The sequence below is a fragment of the Rutidosis leptorrhynchoides genome, chromosome 1 (assembly GCF_046630445.1).
Source record: "Rutidosis leptorrhynchoides isolate AG116_Rl617_1_P2 chromosome 1, CSIRO_AGI_Rlap_v1, whole genome shotgun sequence".
NCBI lineage: Eukaryota > Viridiplantae > Streptophyta > Magnoliopsida > Asterales > Asteraceae > Rutidosis > Rutidosis leptorrhynchoides.
The window spans coordinates 438766219-438782141 of record NC_092333.1 but is presented as its reverse complement, the minus strand read 5'-3'; the positions used below and the strand labels follow the sequence as shown (position 1 = coordinate 438782141).

Below are 15923 nucleotides of genomic sequence, written 5' to 3'. Positions count from 1 at the left end.
ATTCTCCGAATTGATTATTCGAGCGCGAAGTTCGTTGACTTATTACTCCAGGATGATTGTCGGTAGGAACGACCGGATGAATAAGGTTCATAATTGTGGATAGAATATGATCTTGTCGAGTTACCCTGGAAATGAGACTGAAAATGGTGTCTCGAACAGGTTCGCCGGTAAACGCTTCAGGTTCATTGTCAAGAGGTGAATTCGGTTGATGGAAGGGATTGCCTTCTGCGCGTTTCCATTAATTAAGTCAACTACGAACCCATCAGATGAAGTGATAATGGCTGATTGATTGATTCATACCGATGACGCTGTTTTCGGAGCTTAGGTGAACATCTATGTCGGAATAGCTGTCGAAATAACTATCGGAATAGCTATCGGAATCTGAGGGACTCGAACTGGTTGCAGGATTCATCTCGTACGATCAGATGAAGGATTTTCGATAAGAAATGGATTATAGGATGTAGATTAGTACCCTGCAATACATAATTTACATATGCATATATAATACTAAAATCCCATAAGTTACGGAGGAATCTACGGAAGTTTTCAGGCAAAGTTACAGTAACAGATACGCTAAGATATGAAGTAGCAGATACGCTAAGATATGAATTTTGTCTATACACTATTCATGCAGTCAATGCGGTAAAACGTGTCTAGACTAAGAATGATAAGCAAGTGATTCTCTAAGAATGATAAGCAGGTAATTTTTTACACAAAATGATAAGCAAAACTTTTGACATGCAGACACGGTCGAAGTCCAGACTCACTAATGCATCCTAACGGCTTATCAGTTAGACACACTAATGCAGACATGGTTCGCTAAGACCACCGCTCTGATACCAACTGAAAGGACCCGTCCTAATCTATCCGGACAAAGTCCACATCGATTACAAACGATCCACAATAGTTGGTTACAATCGCGAGGTACTTGACTTCTATATGATACATTTTACAAACATTGCATTCGTTTTGAAAAGACAAACTACCTTACATCGAAAGTTGATGATATGCATACCATTTCATAATATATCTAACTATAATTGACTTAATAATAATCTTGATGAACTCGACGACTCGAATGCAACGTCTTTTGAAATATGTCATGAATGACTCCAAGTAATGTCTCTTAAATGAAAAAATGCACAGCGGAAGATTTCTTTCATACCTGAGAATAAACATGCTTTCAAGTGTCAACCAAAAGGTTGGTGAGTTCATTAGTTTAAGATAAATAATCATTTCATAATTTTAATAGACCACAAGATTTCATATTTCCATTTCTCATAAACATACGTCCCATGCATAGAGACAATAATATCATTCATATGAATTGAACACCTGGTAACCGACATTCACAATATGCATATAAGAATATCCCCATCATTCCGGGATCCTCCTTCGGACATGATATAAATTTCGAAGTACTAAAGCATCCGGTACTTTGGATGGGGCTTGTTGGGCCCGATAGATCTATCTTTAGAGTTCGCGTCAATTAGGGTGTCTGTTCCCTAATTCATAGATTACCAGACTTAATAAAAAGGGGCATATTCGATTTCGATAATTCAACCATATAATGTAGTTTCAATTACTTGTGTCTATTTCGTAAAACAGTTATAAAAATAGCGCATGTATTCTCAGTCCCAAAAATATATATTGCAAAAGCATTTAAAAAAGGAATAATGAAACTCACCTAATGTATTTTGTAGTAAAAATACATACGACTATATTGAACAATGCAGGGTTGGCCTCGGATTCACGAACCTATATCATTTGTATATTCATCAATATACATAGTTGTAATCGAACAAGTATATATAACTTTATTAGTTTTATCCCTCTTTATATTAGTAGTATATATATGTCTCATATATTCATTTTGTGTATAATATTAATTTTGTTATGTTATATGTATAAAATATATCATTTTATTAAATATTCATTAATACGTTATATAGTTCTAGTACATCTATACAAAATGTTATTTTATAATTACTTGATGATTATGATAACATAGGTTTTATCAAAAAAATTATGTATCTTATATATATATATAGTTATATTTATTCATATATATATAAGTATATATATTTGTATATATATAAACATTAGTTACATTTATAAGTCACAACCTATAACTATACTTACTATTTTACTAATGTTCTATTAATCCATATTAAGCTATATATTATTATACACTATTCTCATTTATAGTCGTAATATATTCTGTACCTTAATATATGCCAAGTTTTTATGTAACTAACATTTACGCTTTAAGATTATATCAGTCGTTATATATTAAAAATAAGTTCATTTAGAGTTTAACCTTATGCGTCTTCTATACATCAATATATATGTGTATGTTACATATAACTATATATTTTTACTCATCTCAAATCCAAATTTTCAAGCTATCTTATGATATTATCTCATATATATTATAAAATTTATGTACTAATCAAATTACTTATCATACAAAATTTACATTTCATAATATCATCCTTAACAATTACAATAATAATAATAATGTAACAATGATAATAATAATAATAATAATAATAATAATAATAATAATAATAATAGTAATAATAATAATAATAATAATAATAATAATAATAATAATAATAATAATAATAATAATAATAATAATAATAATAATAATAGAATTTGTAAACTACCTCAATAAAAATGAATTCCAAAAACATAACAGCCCCTGGACTCGAACCCGGGACCATAAGCTAACCCGACACACCCTTAAACCATTGAGCTGTTGTGACTTTTCTGATTATGCTCTCACCCATAAATATATAACTGAACCTCCACTGTTTCTTCTTCTTCTTCTTCTTCTTCTTCGTAATATACATTGTTCAGTGTACAAACCATACCCAAAATAGGTTTATTGATTTATTTTAAGATTAAACACAGATACAGAAACATTTAAATGTTTTGTTAATTTATTTAAAACAGAAAAATAATTAAAAGAAACCCAAGAATCTCGCTGATGAACACGTAAGAACTCAAAACCAAATTCGAATAATTTGAAGTCATAACAGATAAATCTCGTTTGTTTTAAAACATGTAAACGACACTGAAATGGCAAATGATCTATTTAATTAATCAAAATCAAAGTAAGAATCAAAATTTAATTAAAACAGACCTTAAAATATACGGTATGAAGTCAAGATCAAAATTCGAATTCCAACTTGTTTTAGAAAAAACTTATAACATGAAAAAGGTGGGAAAACATTCGTAAAAGCTTTCTGGTTCTTCAATTGTTCCTAAAACATTGAATTAAGTTTGAATTTTTCGATGAACACTTGCTTTGACTTTTTTAAAAAAAATTTTGACTCGAAAATTTGATCTTGATAATAGAAATTGATCACTGAAACTTTCCAGATAGTTTTATTGAAGCATTTCTAACAAAGTTGCATTATTAGATTTCTAACTTTGTTAAGGAAACCTGATTTGGCCAAAAAGTTTAAAGGCAGGGGACGTGCGAGAGTTTTAAAAAAAAATTCAATTTAATTCATTCAATAAATTTGTAGTAATTGATAAATGATAGTAGATGTGAAAGAACTGAATGAATTTCCTAATATCACTTGATCAGATGAATTGATTTATACGAAATTTATAGTCGACAGTTTTTAATCAAAAAAAGAATAAAAAAAATAAAAAAAATAATTGAGAGGGATTGAGACCTACAACTGATTCTTGTTTGGATGCAGGAAAAAAAATTCGCTGTCTATTTTAGATTGGAAACAAGAGTACAATGCTTGATGTTGATACATAACAATTTTGGTACCTTTACAGCTTTTATATATATTATTATATTTATATTAATAATAATAATATTTATAATAATAATATTATTAATATTATTAATAACTCTAAAAATAATAATACTGATAATAAATAATAATTATATTAATTATTATAAAAGTGATAATAATAATATCTTTAAATGGTAATAATAATGATTTGTATTATATATAATAATAATAATGGTTTTATTGATTTCAACATCATAATATTAATCACAATTTTACTACTAACTAAATTATTAATGTTATTAATAATGATAACAATAGTTTTAGTAATAATGATATAATGTAACCAATTTTGCATCTTTATATTATGTATAATAATAGTATTGATTATTAATATTAATATTTATATTGATTTTAATAAAAGAAATGATCAAATTAATATAGCAATTATAATTTATATTGTAAGTAAATTTAATATATTGATATTATTAACTACGTAATATTTATTAACTCTCTAATATATAATAACACATATTTATATATTTCATATATATATATTACAATATACTTATAATATTAATCATGTATAGAAATCTTATATATATATATATATATATATATATATATATATATATATATATATATATATATATATATATATATATATATATATACCTAATAACAACCTTATGATCTTGTATATTATTTTACATACTTGATTCTAATATTTCAGTTATATTTTATTATTTCCAATTATTATACCTACTTTTGTTATAATAAATTATATATATAAATATAGATATATGTTCACATTTATTTACATACAATGGTTCGTGAATCGTCAGGAATAGTCAAGGGTTAAATGTATACATGACATAGTTCAAACTTTTTGAGACTCAACTTTACAGACTTTGCTTATCATGTTAAAAACATATAAGATTCAAGTTTAAATTTGGTCGAAAATTCCCGAGTCATCACATATACACACACACACACACACACACATACACATATACTTCTAATTATGTGGTACGTATATATGTATCTACATTCATACATGCGTGCACTCATGTATACATGTATATCTACATATACGCATAAACATAATCTTCCATATATATCTATATGTTTTTATATATACACAATACACATCCATATTAGGGTTTTACAAATAAAATATTTTCAAGTTATAATACACTATCCTTATCATAATGTCAAATCATAATACTTTCCTTCATATCTAAATTACCATTCAATATTTTGATTCAAGTATTATCTTTCACCAACTTTTAATCCATCTAGTTTTTCATGTTCATAGCTATCATAGTCCATATTAATGCTTATCATCTTCCTATCACAATACTTAAATTAACTTCATAGTTTTAACATGTTCATAATCTTTGCTATCATTAATATTCATACTACTAATATTTTTATTAATACTTAAGATCATAATTTTATCATTAACCATAGCCATCTTTGCATGCATGCATATATCCACCTTTCAACTTTTCAAAATCTTTTTCACAATCAAGATTATAATCTTTAAACACATCTTTATTAATCACAATCTATTCAAGTGTTCATCGTTCATCCATATTTTAATAACCATATCATTACTCAATACTTATTTTATTAGTCATATTCATAAGTTTATTTGGTTTCATGTTCATGTTCATGATCATGTTATTAATTATCTTCATATGTTCATGTTTAAAGTTTACTCATTAATCACATTCATTATTTTAGTATTACTCATAAACTTTGATCTTTTATCACAATACAAACTAGTAACTTTAAAGAGTTAAAACAAAATAAAAGTATCATTAGTTTATACTCGTAAGTTTTTAGGGATACCTTATGTGTTTTAGAGCAAAGAAAAGTGATGATTGTTGATGGTTGAGGGGAGGCCGAACAGCAGCAAAACAGGAAGCAAGACTGCAGCAAAATTCGAGCCTTTTCGAGGGTGTTTGGGTCGCAGACAGCAGCAACCAAAAATGCAGCAGCAGGCAGCTATTTAGGGGCTATTTTGAGGGCGCAGGAACAGCAAAAAGAGTGGTGTTTGATGGCGTTTTACAGCAGCAAAAACCTACTGCAATTGGTGGCGGTTTGGTGGTCGAATTCGGCAGCAAAGGCTGGGGTTTCTGGGGTCATCGTGGGCTGCAAACACAGCAGCAAAAGTGGTGGATGAGGGCTGCCAAAAACAGCAGACCTGCAGTGGTGATGAGGGCGGTTTGGGGTGGCGAAGGGTGGTGGTGATGGTTCGGTTGGGGTGGCCGAAAATAGGGAGTGGGGTGGGGATGTTGTGAGCCAAAAATCACAAGGAGGAAGGGAGTGTTTGGTGTGTTTTGGGTATTGAGTTGTGAATGAGAAAAAGAGAAGCTAGGAGTCCCTTTTATAATGCAAGTGTTTAGAGTTGGACTACAATTCAAGTTGCTCAAAGATTATTCTAGAGATTTAGTGTTAGGATTAGATTACAATTAGTTTAAGTTTAGGATTAGGCTTTATCTCTTTTGATTTAGATTAGGATTAGTAGTTTAAAATTGGAACTAGATTAGGATTCCTTTTTATATTTATCTTTTAAATGTAATTTTATTTATTTATTTATTTTTATTTATTTATTATTTTAGCCGATATATATATATATATATATATATATATATATATATATATATATATATATATATATATATATATATATATATATATATATATATATATATATATATATATATATATATATATTTTAATTTTTACTAACTTAATTAATGTGCATTTTAGTCCCTGCACATTTTATTCGCGTTAGTCCCTCGTTAAATTTTATTGATGATGACAAGTCATGATCGTTAGTTTAGGTAACCTCGTTACCCATTTTGTTACTTTCAATAGTTTCGGTTTTCTAACCGAGCAAGTTTGCTTTGGACAACCTAAGTTTCAAGTTCGTTCGTATAAAAAAATGATCGAAAAAGTTGGGGTGTTATATACATAAGATTAGCAATATACAATAAACTAAACATCTTGACACTCGAGATTACATAAAAAAACTAATGCAGTGCGAAAGGTCGATGGGAGGTTTCAAATATGCTCGAACTATATCATCTTGTAGTTGCTTGTGAACCCGCCATCCTTTATTTCTCTTGTTACCGTATCTTGATCCCATCCTTTATTTCTTATACATTGAGGACGATTCTTCACATTCTCGGTAATCATATCTTCCTCCCAGTAGGGATGGCAATGGATGTCCGATCCATCGGATATCCATCCGATCCGATCCGATCCATTTAGATGGATATGGATGATCTAAACAGGTGATAAATGGATATGGATATGGATATGGATGATGTGAAAAATTAGTGGATCGGGTATGGATGACAATTTATCATCCATGGATATATCCATTTACCACCCGAAATACATATATACATATTTACCTAAATATATGCATATATATTCAAAGATCTTTGTATGTGTACACTATAAACTATTAAAATGTTATCGAAAATATAGATTGTGAAGATACAACTACGTGGATTGTATTAAATTCATATATCTTACTTATATTACACATCTTTGTAAAAATCATTTTGATGATTTCACTTCATAATAGGAATATTTACAGAGAAACTTAACATCCAACGGATACTCGATAACCCGCTTAATCCAACGGATATGGATATGGATGGATGAATTATATTTAAATGGATATGGATATGGATATTGATTTTAAAAATTAAATGGATATGGATATGGATATAGGCGCACCCGATCCATATCCGATCCATTGCCATCTCTACCTCCCACCGACAAAGTGCAAATCCATTATCTTCTTGATATGACATAACAATTTATTATTCTTCACATCCTGTTTACTGACATAGTGTGTGAAGCTGTCCTTCATATATGAAACCGACCTTGAAGCATCCTAAAGGCTCTCTCTACATCATTTTAGACACTAGCTTGAATTATGGTGAACTTAATCCTTGGTTTATTTGTGAGACACGACACTCCTTTGACAAGAGTCGCTCATTCGGGATATATACCACCGACAAAGTAATAACCTTCAGTATACTGATGACCTCAAATGGTGCGCGTGGAGCGGTTCTTTTCTTTGGGTTATCAAATATAAGGGACCGATTAAAAACATTTGCATCATTGTAACACGCCATCCCAAAAAAAGCATGTCAAATCCATAAGTCATATGAAGACAATGCTTCAAGCATAATTGTCAGTTTCTTGTGATCACCACATGTGTGCTGTCCTTTCAAAGCGAGGGGACAATTCCTTTACTCCCAATGCATATAATCGATACTCTCAAGGACACCCTTGAAACCATGTTTCGCTTCGTCTGCACTATATAATCGTGCAACATATGTGCATTGAGAGTTCTCATGTATTGACTTTTGTATGAAGTGACGATACATTTACAAAAGTGATCTAGACATAGTATTGATGATGTCTCACTCATTTGTAAATATTTATCGAACATATCGACAGTGGTTCCATACGCCTATTGGCATAGAGCCGAACAACATCTACACGTTCAGAAAAATAACTAAAATGCTCGAGAATCTCATTATTAGAGAAATTAGTTATACCATACGTAATTTGGAGGAATAATTGACACCGCATACGAAAATGGCTTCTATTTTGCGGCGTATACTTTGGCGTCTCACTAAAATAATCATCCCACAAACGTTGCGCGGCAACTCAAGCTCCCTCGTAATGTATCCTCGAACTCTTAGAATACGCTCGGGCTCGGACTCTTCTTCTAATTCTTGAATAAGTTGAACAACTAGCTCGTCTTCCGTATCGGGATTCAAAATGATGTGGATACGACTCCATAAATTTTAAAATTATTAAATGCGAATGAAATGAACCGTAAGATGTGTGTTTTTGGTTTTAAAAAAAAAAATGAATGGTGAATATGGATTTATATAGAGATAAAAAATTCATTTAAAAACAATAATAATTAAATAATAAGATTACCATTTGAAAACGGTCAAAACGTGTGGACCAATTACAACTCGACGCGTGTTCTGACGCGTTTTAATTCTGTCAATTTGCTGAATGACGCCCCTGACGCGTCAGCCCTAACGTCGCGTTAAGGCGTTAGGGGGCGTCAAAATTTGCCACGCAGGATGACGGAGACCTTGTGACGCCGTGTTAAAATCATTCTTAGACCACTTGTAGTGGTGGAGGTATTTTTTTGGTGTTGGTGAGTAGTTGACATAGGCACGTAGCCAATGTAAATTGACTGTAAATTTTTCTTTTTGTGTTTTATAATACTTGATGAATGTTATATTAATGATAAAAACACTCCATAGTAAATATAAAGGTAATTCCAATCCAAATTATAGTAATATTGACTTCACATAGAAGTTAAAATACCCTGTAATCCAATAAACTATTAAGCCTATGTATGTATTGATACACTTCCCACATAAACTGCTAACCGGATCATCCAATACAAGGTAATAGAGCAACTTAAAAGTGAAAAATGGATTTGGAGTTACATATTTGATTATTATGTTGCTGATGCATGTTATTAAGCTTATCTATGAATTTATTATACATGTTATTACCATACAAAATTGTTTCTAGCTTTGCATTTCGATAATGTTAGTTTTGTTTGATGTATCAGAACTTGTTTAAACGACACTTGAATCCAGAACCTCAAGAGTAGTACTTGCAAGGGAACAAGATATATAAAACGGACGAAATTTTCCCTGTACATATATAGGTTTACCCGGCAGGGCAAATATGCTAGACGATACTAAATCCCGAATCTGTATGTGAGCTTAGGGTCCATTATTGCCCCCAAGTGGGTTTTATCCGTGATCATTTTAACCCTTTGTTGTAATGATTTAACAAGATATACATCATCTGCTAAACACGCTTTAACAACATAGGTTGCCAACTATAATTTATACAGAAACTATTTAATAAGGAGTACAATTTTGATCTTTAAGAGGTCATACACAACATACACTAAAGTTTAACCACTAACTCCTTACAAAACTATACACTGCACCTAATCTTATGAATAAAACTATGTACACTAAGCGTTACATTTACTTCATAAACATACCTTTTCTACGTCGATTATATGAACATCCAACCGACTGTCCACCCAAGTAGCAAACCCGCACCAACCAGCCCTAATCCAACAGCAAACGCCACAGCATACTTACCTAAATCATGTTTGTAACACGGAACATAAATACCTCGTTTCACTCGCAATTTCTTGACCTGCACGTTTCTACGTATTTTTTTGCGTTGTAGGGTTGGGAAGGCGGGTGTGATTTTGTTGGTTTTTATTTGGTTGTAAAGATTTTCGAGTTGTAGAAGATAAAACCATTGTTTGTACGCAAACAATTGTGATGCTTGTTTGAAGATGAGCTTTACAATGTGTTCTTTTTCTGCGTACGCTTGTTTCGCTGCGTTTTCTGCTTCACGTGCTCGTGTTTGTGAATGGCGCAGAGCTTCTAATAGCTTACGTTTGCTATCGTCCAACTCAAAGTTTGTTTCTTTTGAACCTTCGTTAATAGTGATGTCACCGCTTTGCGTGCTTAATGGGCTGAAAAAATGGAAATAATGAGTAATACATATGAACAGGGGATTAAACATGCCTTATAGAAGTGGCTATGTGATAATGAATTATGCGAATCATAAAAACATTTGTAATTATGTGTCCTTTAAGGCTGTTTACTTTTATTTTGTATTGAGTGTCGTTTCCATATGCCTCGAAGGGGTCTCTGTTTCTATGTCTACTACAAACGGTCATTTTTCAGATTAAGTGACAAAGAAACAACAATTTATTTACTGAATTAATAGCACAGATCAGAAAGTAAACAAACCCTTAGTCACGACCCGTTAGACTATAAAGCTCAAATTGTACCTGACCGGCCCCAAACTGACATTTCGGATGGCGTGTACGTTTGGTGCATTTTGACATTGCCATTTTAGTGGCGCTGAAATCCCAAAGGAGGTAAGAACTTCATCTTTCTTATGCGGGGATAAATCATCCGTACTTTTGAAACTTGTTGTCTGCGGTGAAGGGAGATCACAATTTTCAATAAAATCGTGTGATTTTTGTGCCACATAGGACGCCAGGTCATCTTTATCGGTCAATCGCCACCATGGCAACTGAAACTCTGAGTCCAAACTGAACTCATCATCCACTTTTTCAAAAACCGAATCCATTTCCACAAACTCATACGATTCTTCACCTACATAGTCAACCTTGACAGTTGACTGAGAATCCATAATGTCGACAAATTGAAGAGAATTTTCGGTCTCCACTGGGTTGACTTTTTCATTGGTCAACCCCTGTTGGTGCATGTAGTTAGGCGGCTGCAATTGAAGCCACCATCTTGAATCTGGAGAGAGATTCGAGTATCTCGAGTTGGCAGTTGGAGGGGCGAAATCGTCAATTCCATTTGTCGGAGGGCGTTTATCTACTTGTTTAGATAACGAAGGAACACATGCTAATCTTGGAGCTCGTTTTGCATCTTCTTGAACGAAACAACGGTTTGCAGTTCGTTGCCATGCTGCTCTTGCTTCAGCTGCTGCCATTGTTACTCATTCATTCATTCATTCATTCATTTCATCAAGAATATTATATTGCTTCAATGGTTCACCTAAAGTTTATCACTTGATTAGATCAAACAATATTTCTACCATGAAATTACGCAAATAAGCAAACGAAAGATAAAACTTACAAAATGAAAGCCAGACAAGCAAATGAATAGCATAAAACTAAGGTTTGTTTTTGACATCAAATTTTAATTTAATTCAAATTATATATTATATACTTTAACCATTTTCAGATCAATTAAATGCCTAATGTTCATGAGAAAATTTCAATTAAAAAGTTTCATATTTTCTTTAAAAGGTTGCTTATTTCAACTGGGAAACTAAAGAAACCTTAATCAAATAACTAACCCAACATCAGTAAGTCAAAAAGATGTAAGCTTTTTGAGAAATTTAATGAAACAAGAACACTGAAAAAGATATAGAATCAATTACACTAAAAATCAAATAAAACAAACGGGTAATTAAAAAAAAAAAAAAAACCCAAAAAGTTATGCAAAACTAAAAAACAGTAGGCAAATAGCATCAATAAAAGCTAAAGCTCACATACACAAATACAGAAATTGATTATATACAGTGAAGAAATATATAAATACTATAGAGAAAAAGAAACTGAAAGTAAGGAAGGAAAGAATATTACCAAGAAAGATAATAGAGATTGATTGGAATTTGGAAAGTGGGTTAATTGTTGAAAGAAAGATAATAGAGATTGATTGATCTGAGTGTGAAAGAAATTGTGAAATTAAGATGATGATTGTGCTGTGAATCTAATTGAATTGAATGAATCTAATTGTTGCTGCTGCTGCTGCTGCTTTTTGATGATGTTGAATTTGAATCATCATTCTTTGGTAACTTCCAACAAAGACAATCGTTTTGTCCCAGCAATCCACTTGCTTGGTTTTTCTAAGTTCTATTTTCGTCTTGCTTTTTCTTTTTCTTTTCAATTTTAAAATGTAAATGTAATTTTAATTCTTCCAATTTTTTCTTTTTTGGCAAAAAAAATATTTATCAAATGGGTGACATTGAACATATCCAACCTATATGTTGAAAATTACTTGGTCAAATCCGATCAAAACTTAATGACGTTCGCTCTACACGTCCTACACACTTAGACAACAACGTTGAAAAAACAGAGCGAACGCTATTGAAATTGTTATATAAATAGGTGATGATAAATCCACTTAGGCTTTTGATATATTCACTTTTTTCATGCATCAGTTTTTTTGTACTGTACAACTGTTAATGCACAAATAAAAGTGGATCTATCAAAAAATCAAGTGGAAATATCACTACCCTAAATTGCTAACAAACACCCGACCACCATACAAAAAATCAAGAACATACATAAAAACCCGATCTCGTATCCAAACCACGCAACCACCATTCCTCAAAAGCCACACGGAAGTAACGTTCATCGGGCAACCCAAGAACACCTAACACGAGGCCTGCAAATCAAAGAAAAACGATAAACCCCTCCAAATAACAATCCCAGAGAAATACCGAGCCCATTGAATAAGTAACAGTCACCGTTCGGGCAGACAAAAAGACCCCGAGAAATCACCCCAGCCTACGTCAATTTTCTGAAGCCGACCAAGTCAACAACGTCGGCAACAACTTCGAGCCCACCCAAATAGACTTGGCGACAGGCTAAATGGAATGAACGAATCACACGAACGGCTATCAAACAGACAGGACGCAGATTCGAACAGTAAAGAAACCAGGCCACCTTCACCAAATTTTCAGATTTTATAATTTTTATTTCTTTTTTAAAGCATGAAATCCGCAGACTCCAACAGTCAACCGACAACGACCAATTTCCGCCGGCTGCCACCAGTAGATACGGTAGCTGCTAGCATCATCCAACCACCACCAGCTATATCGTAGGCCACCGGCAAACGCTAGCGGCCCCCAACAGCTTCATCAACAAGAAGAAGCCACCATCAGCCGTCGTCAGCCATTACTGGCCAACGACAGCCACCAATAATAGCCTCCGGGAGCCACCAACGTCCGTTAGCAATCACCACTGGCCGCCAGCAGCCGCCAACTGCCACCAGTAGCCACCGGAAGCCGCAACCTCCAAACAAAATGAACCTTACCTTTAAAAAGCCGGACCCTAATTAATATGGGTGCAGAGTTCCATCGGAACTAGTCGCCCACAACTACCAAGAAGAAAGAAACGGTAAAGAGATAAGACATTCAAACGCAGCAGGGCTAACAATAACCTTCGAACGGAACGGACAGACCAAGGATACAACCCCATACACACCCGGATCCCAGATCCCTTGAAGATTTACATGAAATCGTCGCCTGGTCACTGAAAAGTGAACGGAGAAGAAGAACACACCGCCCGAAGAAGATAAGATGGTTGAACCTTATTAAAAAAAAACGATAAAGCCAGACCATCGGCGAGATGCTGGTGGTCGGGAATGATAGCAGCAGAGGAGCTACAAAAGGGCGAGCAGTTGATTGAGAAGAGAATAAGTTGGCGGCTGAATAAATTAGGTCACCGTGTGAGAATGAAATGGAGTGTACGGAGAGCTTTTTTTAGAGAGAGAAGAAAGAATATTGATATGAGTTATAACGGGTCCTTAATTAATTAATGATCAATTGTTAAATACCGTGTACTTGAAAAATACAAAAATAATATTGATATACATGATTATTTTTATTCTATCTTTTTTTTTTTTTTTTTCGAACAACAAGATTTTATTGAAAACCACTAGCAAGGAGCTAGGGGAAAAAGAATACAAAAATTACACCGGCTTTTGAAGCCACATGTTCCAATTAACATTTTTACGACCTCTATTACAATACCAGCTAAAAGAAATATCACGAATAAAGTCAAAGAGCCCGTTTTTCCGAATAGGAGAAGGCCCAAAAACAACACTGTTTCGAAGCTTCCATAAAGTCCAAAGAGTGGTCGCAAAAATTACCAAAATTTTCTTCTTTGATTCCGCATCAACTATCAAATCATCCAACCAAGAGCTTTTTATTCTATTACGTTTTTGTTGCGTTTTTTGAGCTGTTTTGAAACCAAATAAACAGAATACATATTTAGGTGTCTTACAAAAGTTTTCTCGAATGCAGGTGGCATACAAAAACAAAATAATAAACTTAGGTAGTGTCTTAATATATTACGGAGTATAGCTTCTCGATCTTTCAAATTTTTACAATTATATTTTTTTGAACATTTATTTTTTCATGCGTATATGAAGTATTGTATTTGAACAAATAATGTCATCCCTGTGTTTTATGAAGTCAATGCTCTAAAGTTGTAGTATATGGAGATTGAACTAGAATCTTTACTGGAAAATTCTAAATCTCCCTCCACATTTGAAGCGTATCTTAATGTTTGAAAGTTGAATAGATAGCCTTATGTAAGGATTATGTTGCTCCCAAATTTTATGAAATTCAAGATGCTCATTGAATGCTAAAAAACGAATCTTCACAACTACAATTCTATAGATTTAAGGTTCTAGATTAACCCCACAATTACATTCAGGTGCCCTTAGACTCGTTATGTTGTTCGATTGAACTCGAACATCAAGCACCTCTTGGAGTTTTTAGTTGAAATTGTTTGAATACCTATTTTGTTGTCCGGTTGCGTAGTTTGTTCGGTTTATTTCACCTTTAGTTTTCTCTTTTGGTTTGTCTGTTTGGTTATGTTCGCTAGAGGCGAGACGTATTGAGGCTTTCGACTTTGTCTTGATCGGTTTTTTTAATTGGTTTGTGAAAGTTTCATGTAATAAAAGTTTAAGTTTTTTCGAAAAAAGAAATCTAATAAAGTGAATAATTAGGTCACAATAAAAATTTTACAAAAATTATCGGATAAAAGTAGGCAGGGGCGATTGTACATGTAAGTGGGTGGGGTCCTATAATCCCACTACTTTGGAAAAAAAATTATAAAATGTAGTCTTCAAATTGTATAGAACACCAATAAATTTAATATATATAAAAAATTTATAGATTTTTTAAAAGTATACCGCCACTAAATTACTCTTCAAATATAACTAGTTTTGAAATTTTTTTTAACCCCCGTTAAATTGTCATCCTAGGTTCTGAATGTAGTGGTATAGTCGCATTGCTAAAACCATCATCATTAAAATATTTGTTGAGGCATCATGCACGTGGCAAAGGAGAGACATATGAGGTGGCGAGTATGGATAAGAACTGGTGACTTATGTGTTTCGTAAGCGAAGTTGTTGATTGGTTGATTTTGGATATCTTTTAGGCCAACTGTCTTTCTTTTTGATCCGGGTCGGGTTGCATACGGACCTGATAATATAACCCGATTACCATTTTTAAGTTGGGAACCAGCTCTCAACCATTGTGTACTCGCAATGTCAGAGACTCATATGTTTGGTCGTTTTATGATAAATACAGCGTAAAAAATTGGGAATCTGTGTTGCTATTCCTGCGCGTCTTTGGGCTCGAAAACATAGATTCAATAACTAGTCGTGGTGTTCATTTCGGGGTCGTGTATGTTTGTGATTCTCGTGTATGGGTTTCGTGTATGGTATTTTGCGTGGATCTTTGGTAGTTGGGCTAGGGGTGTGCGAGTTTCCTATA

General features: G+C 32.8%; 1 protein-coding gene across 1 annotated transcript; it reads right to left on the bottom strand.

Annotated features, from left to right (window-relative positions):
* Positions 1–9651: 9651 nt before the first annotated feature.
* On the bottom strand, positions 9652–12308 carry LOC139872700 (uncharacterized). Its single transcript, XM_071860629.1, has 3 exons — positions 11995–12308; positions 10660–11401; positions 9652–10338 (listed from the first exon to the last, which is right to left on the bottom strand). The coding sequence occupies exons 2-3, from the start codon at positions 11334–11336 to the stop codon at positions 9864–9866; spliced, it is 1152 nt and encodes a 383-aa protein (XP_071716730.1). The 5' UTR covers positions 11337–11401; positions 11995–12308; the 3' UTR covers positions 9652–9863.
* Positions 12309–15923: the final 3615 nt, after the last annotated feature.